The sequence below is a fragment of the Vipera ursinii genome, assembly GCF_947247035.1.
Source record: "Vipera ursinii genome assembly, chromosome: Z".
Lineage (NCBI taxonomy): Eukaryota > Metazoa > Chordata > Lepidosauria > Squamata > Viperidae > Vipera > Vipera ursinii.
Genome location: NC_139517.1, coordinates 68,895,031 through 68,910,865, shown reverse-complemented (window position 1 = coordinate 68,910,865; position 15,835 = coordinate 68,895,031). Strand labels below are relative to the sequence as shown.

At 43.1% G+C, this 15,835-nt stretch overlaps 1 protein-coding gene across 1 annotated transcript in view; it reads right to left on the bottom strand.

Annotated features, from left to right (window-relative positions):
• The window catches only part of AMPH (amphiphysin), a gene marked incomplete at its 5' end in the record, with an annotated part of 111,302 nt that overhangs the window by 61,538 nt on the left and 33,929 nt on the right, over window positions 1–15,835 (bottom strand). The window contains one exon of the mRNA XM_083377580.1: window positions 9,031–9,111. Coding sequence (XP_083233706.1) covers window positions 9,031–9,111 — 81 coding nt within the window. The remainder of the gene's footprint in view (window positions 1–9,030; window positions 9,112–15,835) is intronic.

The window sequence follows — 15,835 nt, the reverse complement described above, 5'->3', positions numbered from 1 at the left end:
GGGGAGATGTGACAGATTTGAGGGGAGAAAATGCGACAGACTTCCTCTCCACACAATGTTTGCTTACAGCTCAAACTCTAAATGCAATATATGATCTTTTGTCAATTGTCATAAATAAGGTTGACTGCCTGAAAGAATCTTTCACAAAGTTTGTTAGGAGCCACCCAAATACTGTTGAAGAACTTGGTAGGACAACCATGGATAGACATGGGATGGCTAATTCAGAAAATGAAAGTAGAGAAGGACCTTGTCTTCCTCCCCAAAATTTGAACACACATAGAGAAAACACTCAATCAGGTAAAGGCCTAAGAGATGACCAATATAACTACAGTCTGCAAACTAACCAGGTGACTTTGCAAATTTATGACAAGAGAGTAAATAGAGGGCGTTGGAGTAATAGAAAAGCTATTAGGCTGTCCCTGAGCCAGCTGCTCCGCTGTGAATTCACTCTGATAGATCTACTACATGCAGAGTGGCTGCCAGCAAGAACGCAATGTATGAGAATTCTCCTATCGTTCAAGCAGCCCACAATTCCCTCCATGCTCTTCAGAATGAAGCCCTTTCTGAGCACCTTCTCAATATTTCCAAAGAGGGTCTTTTGCTCAGAAAAAGTGTGCCCACTCCTGAAACAGCGTCACCAAGAGGGAAATGTCGCTTTAAATCTAGGCTGCAACAGCCCTCACACTAGTAAGCCTGAGGCTGCTGCAACTGAACTGACCCTGAGAAAGCAAAGAAGCAATATACAAACTGTGTTACCCACAGCTGCAGGAACTGCTGAGGATGTGCCAGAGGAAATGTTGATTGACCTATTCAGTGCATTGCCAGAACCTGAGCAAGTTAACATCATTCAAAGATTGGATGACCTAAAAGAGGCACTGACAACAACTCAATCTACAGCAAAGTCTCTATTTAATTTGGCTCCACTAACCATGCAACCTTGTGACAATATATTTAATCAACAATCTGCCTTTACCTCAACAGTAAAAAAGGTACTGTCACACAGGCTGACAGTGGGGTAACTGCACTGACTGACCCAGCCTCTGAAAAACAACTGAAAGACAAAGGGCTTCATCACACAGTTCTCGCTAAGCTGACAAACACTAAAGATATAATCCAGCTTCCATCCTCATTTGACTTAGAAGTTCCCACAACATCTTTCCACAAGATGAATCCTCAGCTATGCCCCTCCAAAAATGGACATAAATCTACATTTATAGACTTAAGCCGGAGTACCTGCCCTTTGGGAAAAAAAATTATTCTTGGAGCAAGAGCAGAGGCACACTGGCAACCAAGATATAGAGGAGCAACAACAAGTTCTGCAACCCACGAGGAGAAATATCGAACCTCACAACAACTGTGTTTATATGGGAAGCTTAGATGATATCGACCCGGCTCCAAGGTCAAGTTGACATCTGGCATTTTTACCATCTAGCCAATCAACCAAGCCAGATCACCTTGCCTCTGAGAACCCCATACAGTTGGTGACCTGGAACATAGCTGGCTGGAAAAGGATGGTTGATAGTGGACTAATGAGCTTTCTCTCTTTCAAGAAACCTGGCTAACTGAAGTGGATGAACCAGTACAACTGCCAGGCTTTCAGGGATGGGCCTCCCCAGCCCAAAAAACAAAGAACAAAGGGAGACCCTCTGGTGGGCTATGCATTCTTATAAAGCAAGAGTTGCAATGGCAGGGAGAGAAATTATATAACGAAGATAAGTATCCGTACTTTCTAGCTGTCAAATTTGAATATGACCAGTTTGAGTTAATATTGGTAAGTGTGTATATTCCTCCAAGCACATCCCAGCACTATAATTCTGAATATTGGATGGGCTTGGAAGTTATCCTAGAAGATATATCTATACTGTACCCTCAGTCCATAGTGGTTTTATTAGGAGATCTGAATGCTAGACTGGGTCCCTCTCTGTATGAGCTTGCCCAGAAGAAGGGAATCCCAGGGGAGTTCTTTGATAACCATCCTCAGTGGCTCTCGAGAGACTGTAAAAGTAATGCCGCTGGCCTGCTCCTAGTCTCCTTAATTTTTAAGGGTACTCTCCAAATTTGGGAGGTAAGGACAAGAATTACACATACCACTCAACCAATTCAAGTAGTGTACTGGATCTCTTTTGTGTGTCTAGAGATAAGGCTGACCTCTTTTCGGAGGTCACAGTACACCTTTGTGACAATAGCGACCATCAGCTTGTAAGTGTGACATTGCAAGGCCGCTCAGATTTAAGACCATATAACATGGCTGACAGATGGCTCACCAAAAAGGTAGAGGTGACCCAAAATAAAAGGTTAATTTGGGCCAAAGTTGATACTAAGGCAATATTAGAATGCCTTAAAACAGGGAATGCTACTAAGTGGGCTAGAACAATCCAGTCATCTACTACTGACTGGATATCAGCCTTCAATGCATTCTCCAATCTTTGTAACATACTGAAGAAACACCTAACAGCTAAACCTGCTACAAAAAGAGCCCAAGTGGGTAGACCTCGCTGGTTTGATCCTGATTGCCAGCAACTGAAAAAGAAATTGAAGGCAGCCATGAGGCTTGCCCAGAGGAATCCTACTGCCCATATACAAGCTAAGATGCTGCACACAAAAAGGGAATATAAAAACACTATAACATTAAAGAAAAAAAGTTTTGCTATTTCAATCTGGTCAGAACTTGAGTTGGCTGCCAGAAGTCTAACTCAGTATTATTTTGGCACTCTGTAGCAGGTATCCTGAAGGAACGGAGATTTGCGTTTGACATACCAATCTCTGCTGAGGACTGGGAGAATTATTATCAGTGCTTGTTTGCCCCCACTGAACCGGTAAAGAAATTATTTTTAAACAGTGATTTAATAAACCCTAGAACTCTCCCTCCTTGGCCACCAGTCTCAGAAAAAGAGATACAGTCCATCATTTAAAGCTTAAAGAGCAATAAAGCCCCAGGTGAGGATTTTTTACCAGAAGAATTATTTAAGAAATTTCCCAACTGGTGGGTCCCTGTATTAGCAGGTCTTTTTACACACATAAATAACACCTGCCATATACCAGATGGGTGGAAGATGGCAATAGTTGTCCCTATATATAAAAAAGGGAATAAAAAGGATCCTAGTAATTATAGGCCCATCAGCCTGATTGACATTGTAGCAAAAATATATGCTAGGTACCTTTTGAACAGAATTGAAATCTGGGTAGAGGAAAACAACATCCTCACAGAAGAACAAGCAGGTTTTAGACAAAACAGATCTACTATTGATAACTGCTTTGTTTTGAACCATCTAATTGCCAAATATGCCTATAAGAGGAGACCACTGTTTGCTGCTTTCATAGACCTTACAGCAGCATTTGATATGGTAAATAGAGATGTACTATGGAGTAAATTGACATCTCTTAAAATATAACTCAGACTTCTGGCTTTGATTAAAGCCCTTTACACAAGTACCTGTTTGAGGGTGCGGTATGGGGTTAATGGGGCCCTGACTAACAGGATTTACACAAATAAAGGGATAAGGCAAGGGTGTATCCTGGCCCCATTATTATTTAATTTATACATCAATGACTTGCTAGGGTTAATGAAGGATACCATGGTACACATGCCGATGATCCTAAATACTTACTGTAACAGCTTGCTTTATGCTGATGATATGATTTTATTATCATACTCACAAGTAGGATTACGTAGGCTATTAAGAAGATTCAGCTCTTATTGCCAGGATAACTCCCTAATCATTAGCAAATCTAAATAAAAAATAACGGTGTTTGGAAGAAACCATCAGAGACATAAGTGGCAATTAGATGGTGAACCAATTGAACAGGTTAACACCTTTGTATATTTGGGCGTAACTTTTTCCAACACTGGATCTTGGGCCTGCCATCATCAATGGAGTACTTTTAGAGCAAAAGCCTGTTTGAATTTATTGCTCAAACTAAAGAACCATAGTTACCCAGGGTCCCTAGCCCCCATTAATCAAGGTTTATAAGGCTAAGGTTACCACAGTGCTCTTGTATGGAGCAGAAATTTGGGGTCTTTTCTTAACCACAGTCCTAAAACAAACACAGTCCCAGCATTTGAGATGTATTTTGGGTGTAGATCCAAGAACATCTGCTGCAGCAGTTAGAGCTGAATTGGAAATTCATACAATTCAGGTATTATCTAAAATTAGAGCTTATAACTACTGGTGCAAAGTTAATGAAATGGAGACTGATAGACTCCCCAAATTATGTCTACTAGAGCAAATAAAACTACAATCACAAATCTCCTGGATCACCAAACTAACAAATTTTGTAAGAAGCTGTGGCCTTCCTCTCTCTTGTGTAACAGGAGAACAATCCAAAAAAAGAGTTGCCCAAAGAATTAAGGATATAGAAGCACAAATTGATATAGCTATCCTTAGTAAGGTGGGTAACTTGAAATGGCTGGGTAAATACAAACATACTTTTCAAGTAGACAGTTATTTGAAGTCACAACTCCCAAAACACCTTAGGGAGATATTTACGAGAGCGAGATTCGAACAGCTTGACACAATGGTGAGATATGGGAGATTTCATGCTATACCGTACAATGAGCTTCTCTGCATTTGCGGAGCGGCAGAGGTAGAGGACCTGGCTCACATCCTATTTGACTGTTGCCTGTATAAGAGGGTGAGACCCAGGTATCTTGGTCTATATACCAAACAAATGACCCATTGGGTTCCCCATATCAAAATAACTTGTCTTATGTCCGGCCAGAACTTGAAAATAACATTTAACATAGCACAATACTTAAACAAAATGATCCGGTTGAGATCTGCATATGTGGGACTGATTGGGGTAGATTGTAAGGGCGACTCCGAAATATAATGTTACCATATTTTATCTATACCTTAAATTATTGTACATTATTACAATTTCATTTTAGATTGTATTTTATTACTATTTCATCTTAAATTGTATTTTATTTTAATTCCATTTTAAACTGCATTTTATCAAATTCCATTTTAAATTGCCTTTATCAAATTTTAGTAACAATTTGTTGCTGGAGCTTTGCACTTTGAAATGGCCCAAGGGCTAATCAATAAAGTTTATCATTATTATTATTATTAGATCACAACAAATATTAAGCCAAGACTTTTCCCCAGAATTTCAAAGATTTTCCCCATAATTAATGCTACATTTAAGTATGATATGAGTGAAGCTTTCAGACTACTGATGCTTGCATCTCTTAACATAATATTTACACTGATGCCTTGAAAGGTGAACAATAGAGGAAGCTGTTAGAAAAGTCCACAATTAATCTTTCTCAAACATTGCTTAAGCATATATTTCCACTGAAGTGCTTTAGTTGGCTTAATCATGCAAGGCATTCTGGAAACACCAGAAGAGCCTAATCAGAGAGCCTCCTTAAACAATTTGTTTAAGGAGGCTCTCTGATGCTCTGGTGGAGGCCTGGGAAACGGCTGCCACCAGGGCACTCGACTGCGTTGTACCCATGCGACCTCTGATTCGGCGCAGATCCCGTTGGGCCCCATGGTTCTCTGTGGAGCTCCGGGAGATGAAGCGTCGGAGACGAGGTCTAGAGAGCGGTTGGAGATCCAGCCGATCCGAATCCGACCGATTGCAGTTAAGAACCTTTATAAGGTCTTATCTTGCGGCGATAAGGACGGCGAAGTCTAACTACTTTGCCGCCCTTGTCGCATCCGCAGATAATCGCCCGGCCGCCCTGTTTAGGGTGACTCGCTCCCTCCTTAACCAGGAGGTGAGAGAGGATCCCTTGCAGGGACGAGCCGAGGAGTTTAGTCATCATCTGGCGGACAAAATCGCTCGGATCCGGACCGGCCTGGACTCTGACTGGGCAGAGTCTGATGTGGAGGAATCAGGCGGTCTTGAGCATGTTATCTGGACTGAGTTCGACCCTGTTTCCCCTGATGATGTGGACAGGATCATGGGGAGACTGAGCTCCACCACCTGTTTGTTGGATCCGTGCCCCTCCTGGCTAGCTTATGCGGCTCGGGAGGGAACACGAGGCTGGTTCCATGCAGTAATAACTGCTTCTTTGAAGGAGGGTGTCTTCCCTGCCGCCCTGAAGGAGGCGGTGGTGAGACCCCTCCTCAAGAAGCCTGCTTTGGACCCGGCTGTTTTAAACAACTATCGTCCAGTCTCCAACCTTCGCTTTCTGGCGAAGGTTGTTGAGAGTGTGGTGGCGCATCAGCTCCCTATGTTCCTGGAGGAAACTGATTATCTGGACCTGTACCAATCGGGCTTCAGGCCCGGACACAGCACGGAGACGGCATTGGTCGCACTGGTGAATGATCTCTGGAGGGCTAGGGACAGGGGCTGCTCCTCTGTCCTGGTCCTATTAGATCTCTCAGCGGCTTTTGATACCATCGAACATGGTATCCTGCTGCGACGTCTCAGGGGGTTGGGAGTGGGAGGCACCGTTTTACGGTGGTTCTCCTCCTACCTCCGGGGCCGCTCGCAGTCGGTGTTGACAGGAGGGCAGAGATCCGCCCCGAGGTCTCTCGTTTGTGGAGTTCCTCAGGGGTCGGTTCTCTCGCCTCTCCTGTTCAACATCTACATGAAGCCGCTGGGTGAGATCATTCGTGGTTTTGGGGTGGGGTATCAGTACGCTGATGATACCCAACTTTTTCTTTCCACCCCGAACCAACCCAGTGATGCCCTCTCCGTGATGTCCCGGTGCCTGGAGGCGGTTCAGGTCTGGATGGGGAGAAACAGGCTTCGTCTCAATCCCGCCAAGACTGAGTGGCTGTGCATATTGGCGTCTCGGGTTAACCATGTTATTCCACCTCTAACGATGGGGGGTGAGGTGTTGCCCCCCGTTGATAGGGCTCGCAACTTGGGCGTCCTCCTGGATTCACGGCTCAATTTTGAAGATCATATAGGAGCCGTGACCAGGGGGGCTTTTGCACAGGTTCGCCTGGTGCGCCAGTTGCGTCCCTATTTGGACCGAGACGCCCTACGCACAGTCACTCATGCGCTTGTGACCTCCCGTTTGGACTACTGTAATGCTCTCTACATGGGGCTGCCCTTGAAGACCACTCGGAGGCTTCAACTGGTGCAGAATGCGGCCGCGCGAGTTGTAATGGGGGTTTCCCGATACTCCCATGTAACACCTCTACTCCGCGAGCTGCATTGGCTTCCGGTTGCCCTCCGGGTGAAATTCAAGGTGCTGGTTATCACCTATAAAGCCCTACATGGCCTGGGTCCGGGTTATTTGAGGGAACACCTGCTGCCGGCATCAAACGCCCTTCGCCCAGTGCGCTCCCACAGGGAGGGTCTGCTCAGGGTTCCGCCGGTGAGAGATTGCCGGCGGGTGACACCCAGGGATAGGGCCTTCTCGGTGGGAGCGCCTGCCCTCTGGAACCAGCTGCCGGTGGAGCTGAGGACTGGCCCCGACCTCCGATCATTCCGCCGGGGCCTGAAGACCTGGCTCTTCGAGCTCTCGGGCCCAGACTGAGGAGGAATTTTTAATTTGGGGTTCTTTTTTAACTGACTACAGGGTTAATTTAATTTTTTTTAATTTGGTTCTTAATTTTTGTATTTTGGATTTTTAATTCCCTGTAAACCGCCCTGAGTCCTCAGGGAATAGGGCGGTATATAAATATAATTAAATAAATAAAATAAATAAATAAATATTAAGGTATTTGGCAGTTCTGTCATCTGCTGGATTAAATACAAGTATGACAGTATGATTAATGTATTTAGGGGCTGTTTTCATTTGTACCAAATTCTAACATGTAACACATTCCAGTCACAAACTTTACAAATAAATGTTTATGGCTCCATCTCATTCTTTCCTTAAGAACCATGGGAATTGTTTCACTATTCACTAAAAAAAGAATGCTAATAATAAAACAGGGGGAAAAGCTTTAGTAGCAACAATAATGATCATTACTGCACAATTGCAGCTCAAGAAGTCATTAAGAAGCTGCAGTTAAACTGGGCATTTTACAGCTCTTGAGTCACATCTGGCCCTTTGGCTGACCCTGTACAGTTCTCATGAGATCAACTGGAAATTAGAAATCAAATGTAAATACGTTTGTTGTAGGTGGTGGGAGAAGAAGCTGAACTGGGTCAAGCTTTGCGCAGCCACCATGCATTCCTTCAGTTGGCAGGTAGCTGCAGGAGGGCGAGGAGAGAAAGTGCTTTTCTGGGTCTGTGCAGTGTTTGCCTGTCACCAGGAGCAGCCTGAGATTATGGCAGCAGTCACTGTGTGAGGGGACCCAGACTTTTTGGTCAAAGTATGGGCAATTGCCCACTCCTGAATTAGACCAATATTGAGAACAAGACCAATACTGCCAGAGGAATGTAAACATTTGATGATGATGAGGAGGAGGAGGAGGAGGAGGAGGAGGAGGAGGAGGAGATGACAAAAATGCCAAATCTAATCTGAACATTTGTCTGACTATGCAAATGACCCATAATAATTGGTCAATTGTAAAAGATGACTTTATTCGGAACAGTTTACATACTGTGACAATATCTCTAACACCATCAAACCTGAAGCTCCTCATCATGTGAGGATGAATAGGTTAGCATTTAGTCCATTAGATTACATTAGATTATCTGCATTTATTTGATATAATTTGGACTAAAGGACTTTGCTGGTATAATCTGGGGTTTGTTTCTGCTAGACTATGATTGAACTTAAAGGTTTGGCAGAACCTCTGAAACTTAAGGGTTTCATCCAGATTTGAAATCAAATGTATTTTCTATTTGTGCACACTTCTCAGCCATAGTCACAAGTTTCAGTCTTGAAAGGTGATCAAGAAAAAGCATTAAGTACCTAAACACAGAATAAATTGAATACACGTTCTCAAATAATGAATTTGTTAGTCTATGGCAGGGGTGTCAAATTACCGCTCCCCCGGGCCAAATGCATCATGTGGAAGCCGAACCCACTCTATTGCTGGCAATGGCAAAACAGTCCTGATATGTTGCGTGACATCACATGATGTCGCGAGTTTGACATGTCTGATCTATGGGCTAAGATCTAGTGAAGTAATATTTTATACGATAATCAAACCAACAAAATCTTCTTACCTCTTGCCGTTTGAAGTTCTGAACATACTCTTCAAACTGTTCATCTTTTGTTTCATCAGCTTTGCCTAGTTTCTGAAGCACCTGTAAGTGAAGAACTCATTGTAACTTCGAGCAGGTCTCACCAAATATCAGTGCAGTGATTGTATTGTTTTGATGTTATTTGTGCTTTATCTCATTTTGGTAACATCTTACTATTTTTTTTCTCACCAATTTACAACGCAATACAAAACTAATGCAATAGTAGCTATGATGCTACTGTTGAAAAACACTCTCTAAGTAGAAAGTGTTTATTCAAAGCAAGAACCATTTTATCTCCCTGCATCAACAGCCTGGCAATGTTTTGTAAACTAGCAAGGGCCTTGACATATTTTTTTGAAGCAATAAATCTTTCTGTTGATGAATGATCCCAAAGGCTTTACTGCAACACAGTAGAGGAAGAGATCTGGCAGAATAATAAACCACTATGCTAGCCATGATGTTGAAGAACAAACTTTATTAAGTTTTCTGTTACATGTTATGGTTCATTATTCCTGACAGTAATCAACATTACTTCAATCTGTCTCTAATTTTAAACACACACCAATAGAGAATCAGTGAAATAAATTGGCTTGCCAGTTAATGGGGTATGAAATCTTAAACATGACAAGTGTACTTTGGGATTTATCACCCACATTAGGTTTCAAGTATATTTAATGCCATACAAATATGTACAAAATCATTATGGTGAATATTTGCATTGCTCAAAAGTATGCTGAAGGGACCAAGATGCAGGATCTCAATTAGGTAAGGCATAACATCTATGGGTAAATTTACAACAAAGTGACAATAGAAACACTTTATTAATGAACAAGTTGAAATGAAATGGAATAGTATCTGAAATAAGTACAAAGCAGAACATACATCTTTTCCCAGAAAGAGACTTCAGAGGCCTTAGGCACTGAAGAGTTTGGCTCTGCTATTCATAGAATACAATGAAGATGAGCTGCATATGAATCAAACAAAATTGAAGCATGAACTTCCTAGATGGCAGAACTCACTTTTGCACACAGTGAACAACTCCATACTTCCATTAAAACAGAAGACCATTTAAAGCTTGTTCTGCAAACTCTTATTTTAACCAATGCACCCTCACTCTGTTCTTTCTTGGCTGTTTTCCTTTTTAAGAAAAGAAGGAGCTCCTGGAGAGGAAAGCAATGGCAAATCTAGACAGCACACTAAAAAGCAGACATTATCCTGCCAACAAAAGTGCGTAGAGTCAAGGCTATGGTCTTCCCATTTGCAATGTATGGCTGTGAAAGTTGGACCATAAGAAAGGCTGAGCGCCAAAGAATTGAAGCCTTTGAACTATGGTGCTGGAGAAGACTCCTGTGAGTGTCTTGGACTGCAAAGCGATCAAACTGGTCAGTCCTAGAGGAGATCAACCCTGAAAGCTCTTTAGAAGGCCAGATCCTGAAGTTGAAACTCAAATACTTTGGCCACCTGATGAGAAGGAAGGACTCACTGGAGAAGAGCCTAATGCTGGGAAAGGTTGAGGGCAATAGAAGAAGGGGACGACAGTGAATGAGGTGGCTGGATGGAGTCAGTGAAGCAGTAGGCGTGAGCCTAAATGAACTCCAGAAGATGTTAGAGGACAGGAAGGCCTAGAGGAACATTGTCCATGGGGTCATGATGGGTCAGACACGACTTTGCAACTAACAACAAGAAGCAACTGACATGTATTTATTTATGATAGCTGCAGTATTCTGGGGTTGTATGATCACATCTACAACCTTTCTATCTGACTTCAATCAAGCAAAGTCACTTAATAACCACATTGTTCACTTAACAACTGCAGTAGTTCACTTAACTGTGGCAAAAAGGTTGTAAAATTGGGCATGACTCAATTAATGACCCCCTTTATTAGCAACATAAATTCTGGCTGCAGTGAAGGACAACCTTACAGTTTACAAGCTGTCTTGTTCTTACTATTACTATAACAAACAACACTTCTAGCCTTTTGCATAGGGTGCATTCCAAAAGTTTTTTTAACCTAGATTTCTTCTGTCTGCAGTTCCTGTTGGATCCAGGCTACTTTAAAACTCAATTTCTGGCTTCTCCCTATTATATTTGACCCTATCCTGTTCAGTAAAATAATATTAAATGTTATATAAAATGTCATTTACATAACATTTTTCACATACTCCATTGGACTGAAAAAGAAATTAAAACCAGAAAGGGACCTGTTCCAGGCATATAGTGACCACACAGCCTTCCAATTGCCTATCCCTGAGCTGTCATTTGATCTTGCAGTGATACAGGGTTGAAACTGCATAGGAACAAGTGGCTCTGTCAATTTTGACTTCAAAGTACTTTTTGTAACTGTAGCAGACTTTGCAGGGTGCTGGATTAGCTGCATATTACAGTATCTCTATCCTACATAAGAACCTGAATCATGTGTTGGATAGCAATTAGTACCTTTAATGAGGGAAGACTTAAATGCTGAATGACAGATGTTAGAATATAGAATAACTGAGTTATTTTAACAGCAACTCTTATCTCCATGGAAGAATGTAACTGACAGGCTCCTTGATAATACAGATAGTCTTCCACTTATGACCACAATTAAACCCAAAATTTCAGTTGCAAAGCGAGACAGCTATTAAGTGAGTTTTGCCCCCATTTTACTTTTATGACCTTTCCCCCCACAATTATTAAGTAAATCACTGCAGTTGTTAAGTTAATTAAGTGAATCTGCTTGTCCATTGACTTTGCTTGTCAGAAGGTTGCAAAAGGTGATTCTGGGATGCTGCAGCTGTCTTAAATATGAGCCAATTTTCCAAGCATCCCAATTTTGATCATGTGACCATGGGAATGCAGCAATGGTTGTGAGAAAAATGGTCATATGTCACTTTTTTCAGTGCTGTTGTAACTTCAAATAGCCATTAAATGAATGGTTGTAAGTCAAGGATTACCTGTAAAGCAAAGTTTCACATTTGAACTTAAATGTTTAAATTCTGAACTGCACAGAAAATAAATTATCACTGATTATGCATCAGAATTTTGCAGTTATTTTTAATATATATGAATTTAAGCATAGGCTTTCTTAAAATATAGAACTTATAATTTAGTGCCTTACAAATCTAAGTAAATAACTATGCATTTCCTCTATTGATCTATCTAGGGTAAAGCAGAAATTTATTTATCCCCTGCTTAATCTAAAGGCAAGATGAAATGCAGAGGCACATAGCTGCCAAAGTTTCATCCTTGACAATATGTATATATGCATTTTTTTATGTTTAATTCCATGAACACCAATTGTATCTGTACCAAACAACTGCAATAATTGAATCTAGCTGAGTTAATTTAAGTTGCCATTTTGAGTAACTGGCTATGATACAACAAAAGTAATATTTCAAAAAGATTGTATCACAGACTTCAGGAATTATTGTTTGTTCTCACTTCATATATTTTAAGATCCAAATATTTAACAGTATCACTGGTTAAAAATAAACTGTTTCTTTACATTTGGATTTTATGTTTTTAAAAACATGTTTATATTCTGTTGCTTATAAAATGCGAAGTTGTTTACACTAGGAGCTACATCAATAAACTGTGATGCTGACTGGAAGCATGCTTGAACAGAAAAAAGAAACTGACAAATTTACCAATAATTTTGTTTTGATTTATATCCTATATTTCAGGATGAACTCGGGACCCAATGTAAATATAATGCAAGCACAGAGCTGTTCTGTACCAGCCTACTCCCAGCCCTGCAGAAAAGGCAGGGACAACCCCTTTTACAAAACGGCAAGAGGCTGGAACTAAGCCTGCCAAATTTATTAACATAAAACAGAGCAAAGAGAGCAAAGAGAGCAAACATGAACCATGAAACAGGAGCTATTCAAACGGTTGCCTTCAGCAAACCAGCCCTCCCACACATTCCCCTTTTAAACAGTTCAGTGCGTGGCTTCTCTCTACCTCCTTCCGAGGTGCCCCATTGCCTTCCTTTGTTTACTCCTGATTGACTGCCTCCTGTGTCGGGGATCCTTGAACAGGGCCAGCTGTGGGTCATCTTCATCCACACTGTCAGGCTCACACAGCTGGGTCTGCGTCGTGACCAGATGGGAGGGGCCTGGCTGAGGGCTCTGCGGAGCCTCAATACTATCCTCAGCAAGGTCTCCAACACCCCCCTCCTCCTCCTCTGAATCATCCGATCCAACTGCCGAACCCACAGGCTGACTCTGAATCACAACAAGAGTGTTCAAAAGGGGTGCATGCATAGGGCTCCTCTTCAAAGTTGCATTTTCTGGAAGATGTGTGTATGTGGACATAAAAACAGTACTTCTGTCAGGTCTCAAATGCAACATTGAAATGTTTGTCTATTTTTTATAAATCAAGGCTGAGATGGATGAACAGTAGATGGTATTATTATTATTATTATTATTATTATTATTATTATTATTATTATTATTATTACTATTATCATCATCATCATCATCATCATCATCATCATCATCTCCTAGCTAGTGTTGCAGTTAATATTTTAGCATCTACATTAATGAATCAGTCTATAGCTTGAATACTTGGTAGAATGTTTCTCAGGTGTTAATATTACCACACTAGAACACTTATGAAATAACTGAAATTATTGATTATAATCCTTTTTTTCCATTGGACCTAGAGGTGGTTATTTATTTATTTATTTATTGGTATTTCAGTATAACATAAAACAAAAAACTCAAAAAACACTTCTCGATCTGATGGTAAAATTTAATAGCCTTGGATATCCAACCATGAAGGATAACCTAGTGAAGTAGCTACACCCAGCCTTCTAGGGCAGAGTTCCCCAACCTTTTGGGGTTGGTGGCCCAGAGTGGGGGGCAGGGGAAGAAGGGATGGTTTTCTGTGGAGGGTGAATGGATGTGTCATGAGCACTTTCATGAAGCTTTGGATGCCCACAACACGGCAATGCTCACACAAGTAGGGCTGCAAACGCCTGCAATGCTTGTGGCAATGCTTGCACGAGATGGGCCGCAAACACACGATGCTTGCAGGAACACTCGCATGAGTGGGATTGTGTGCACATGTACACCTGCGCACACTGGCCAGCCCCTCACAGGGCCCAGTGGCCTATAGCCCATGCCCTGATCGTGGGCCACAATCCACAGGCTGGGGATATAACTTCCTTCAATCATTTAGAAGTCATGTGAATAATTGGATGTGTATAGTCATACTATAAGGGATGCAGTGGCTCAGTGGGTAAGGATGCTGAGCTTGTCGATCAGAAGGTGGCAGTTTGGCGAGTCGAATCCCGAGTGCCGTGTAGCAGAGTGAGCGCCTGTTACTCATCCCAGCTTCTGCCAACCTAGCAGTTTGAAAGCACGTAAAAATGCAAGTAGAAAAATTGGGACCACTACAGTGGGAAGGTATCAGCATTCCATGTGCCTTTGGCATCTAGTCATGCCGGCCACATGACCATGGAGATGTCTTCGGGCAAGCACTGGCTCTTCGACTTTGAAACGGAGATGAGCACCGGCCCCTAGAGTCAGAAACAACTAGCACGCATGTGCAGGGGAACATTTACCTTTACCTTTATGCACCATATATTCAACAAACCAGTAAGCTTTTCAGAAATGAAAGTAATCATGGACTTTTATTTGGATATTCAAGCTGGAGGTTGACACTATTCTTATCATCTCTGCAACATATTAAAAACAATAATGACAGCTGTCATAGGCCGCTTCACGCGGCCACACTGACAGCTGTCAAAAGAAGCGCACATGCGCAGTCACACCCGCGGCCTACAAGTCTAACACGCGGCCGTTTGACAGCTGTCAAACGCCGCGCATGCGCACTAAGCCGCGAGCTGTCAAAACCGCGGCTAGCCTACAGCGGCAGCCGCGAGCTGTCAAATCTAGCGCATGCGCTTTCACGGCGGCTAGCTGTCAAAACGCCGGCCGCCCGCCAAAACCAGCTGATGGGATTCCCCCCAGCTAACGCACTTGCGCTATCACTGGGGAGACTGTCAAACTGCCAGCTGACCTATTGGTTACGGTCCCTCGGCGGGAAGAATTCCCACAGCTGATTTGCTGTCCCATTTGACAGCTGCCTATATAAAGCATGTTTGTTCTGTTCTTTTTGTCCGGGCTGAGTTAAATAAAGTTGGTCAACCGAAGACGCGTCTCCCTCGTCCTTCCTGCCGCTAATCCACCTGGCGACGAGGGTGGGATACCGGTACTAGCTGAAGTCACGGCCCAGGAGCGTTGCCGTCCGGTCAATCGCTGAAGTCACTAGCTAAGTCACCGACCGGACAAGCCAACCGCCCTGGTGCCTTAAGTACCGTGGACCCAGCATGGCAAACCTAGGACACGTGAGGGAGTTCGACGTCCGGTACCCCGAAGGATGGGAGTCGCATTGGGGCCAGGTCGAGGGGTACCTCCTCGTGAACAAAATCACGGAGGACCGCCACAAGGCCGCCGCGCTCCTATGCCTCAGCGGGCCAGCAGTATACGACATCGCCGTTGGCCTTTGCAGCCCGGACCCGGTCGCCACTGTACCGTATGCCGAGCTCACAGATCGCCTCAGCAAACACTTCATGCTGAGGCGGTCAGAGCTGTATTGGCGACTCTATTTCGCTCGACGGAAGCAGCAACCCGGTGAACCATCCACCGCCTTCATCGCAGCCGTCAGGCACGCCGCCCGCAAGTGCCATTTCCCCGACCTGGAGGACCGAATTTGCGATCAAGTCATCGCCGGTCTCCAAAACATGCGCCTGCAGAGGAAGCTTGTGGCAAGGCCCACAATGGACCTCGCAGAGCTCACTCTG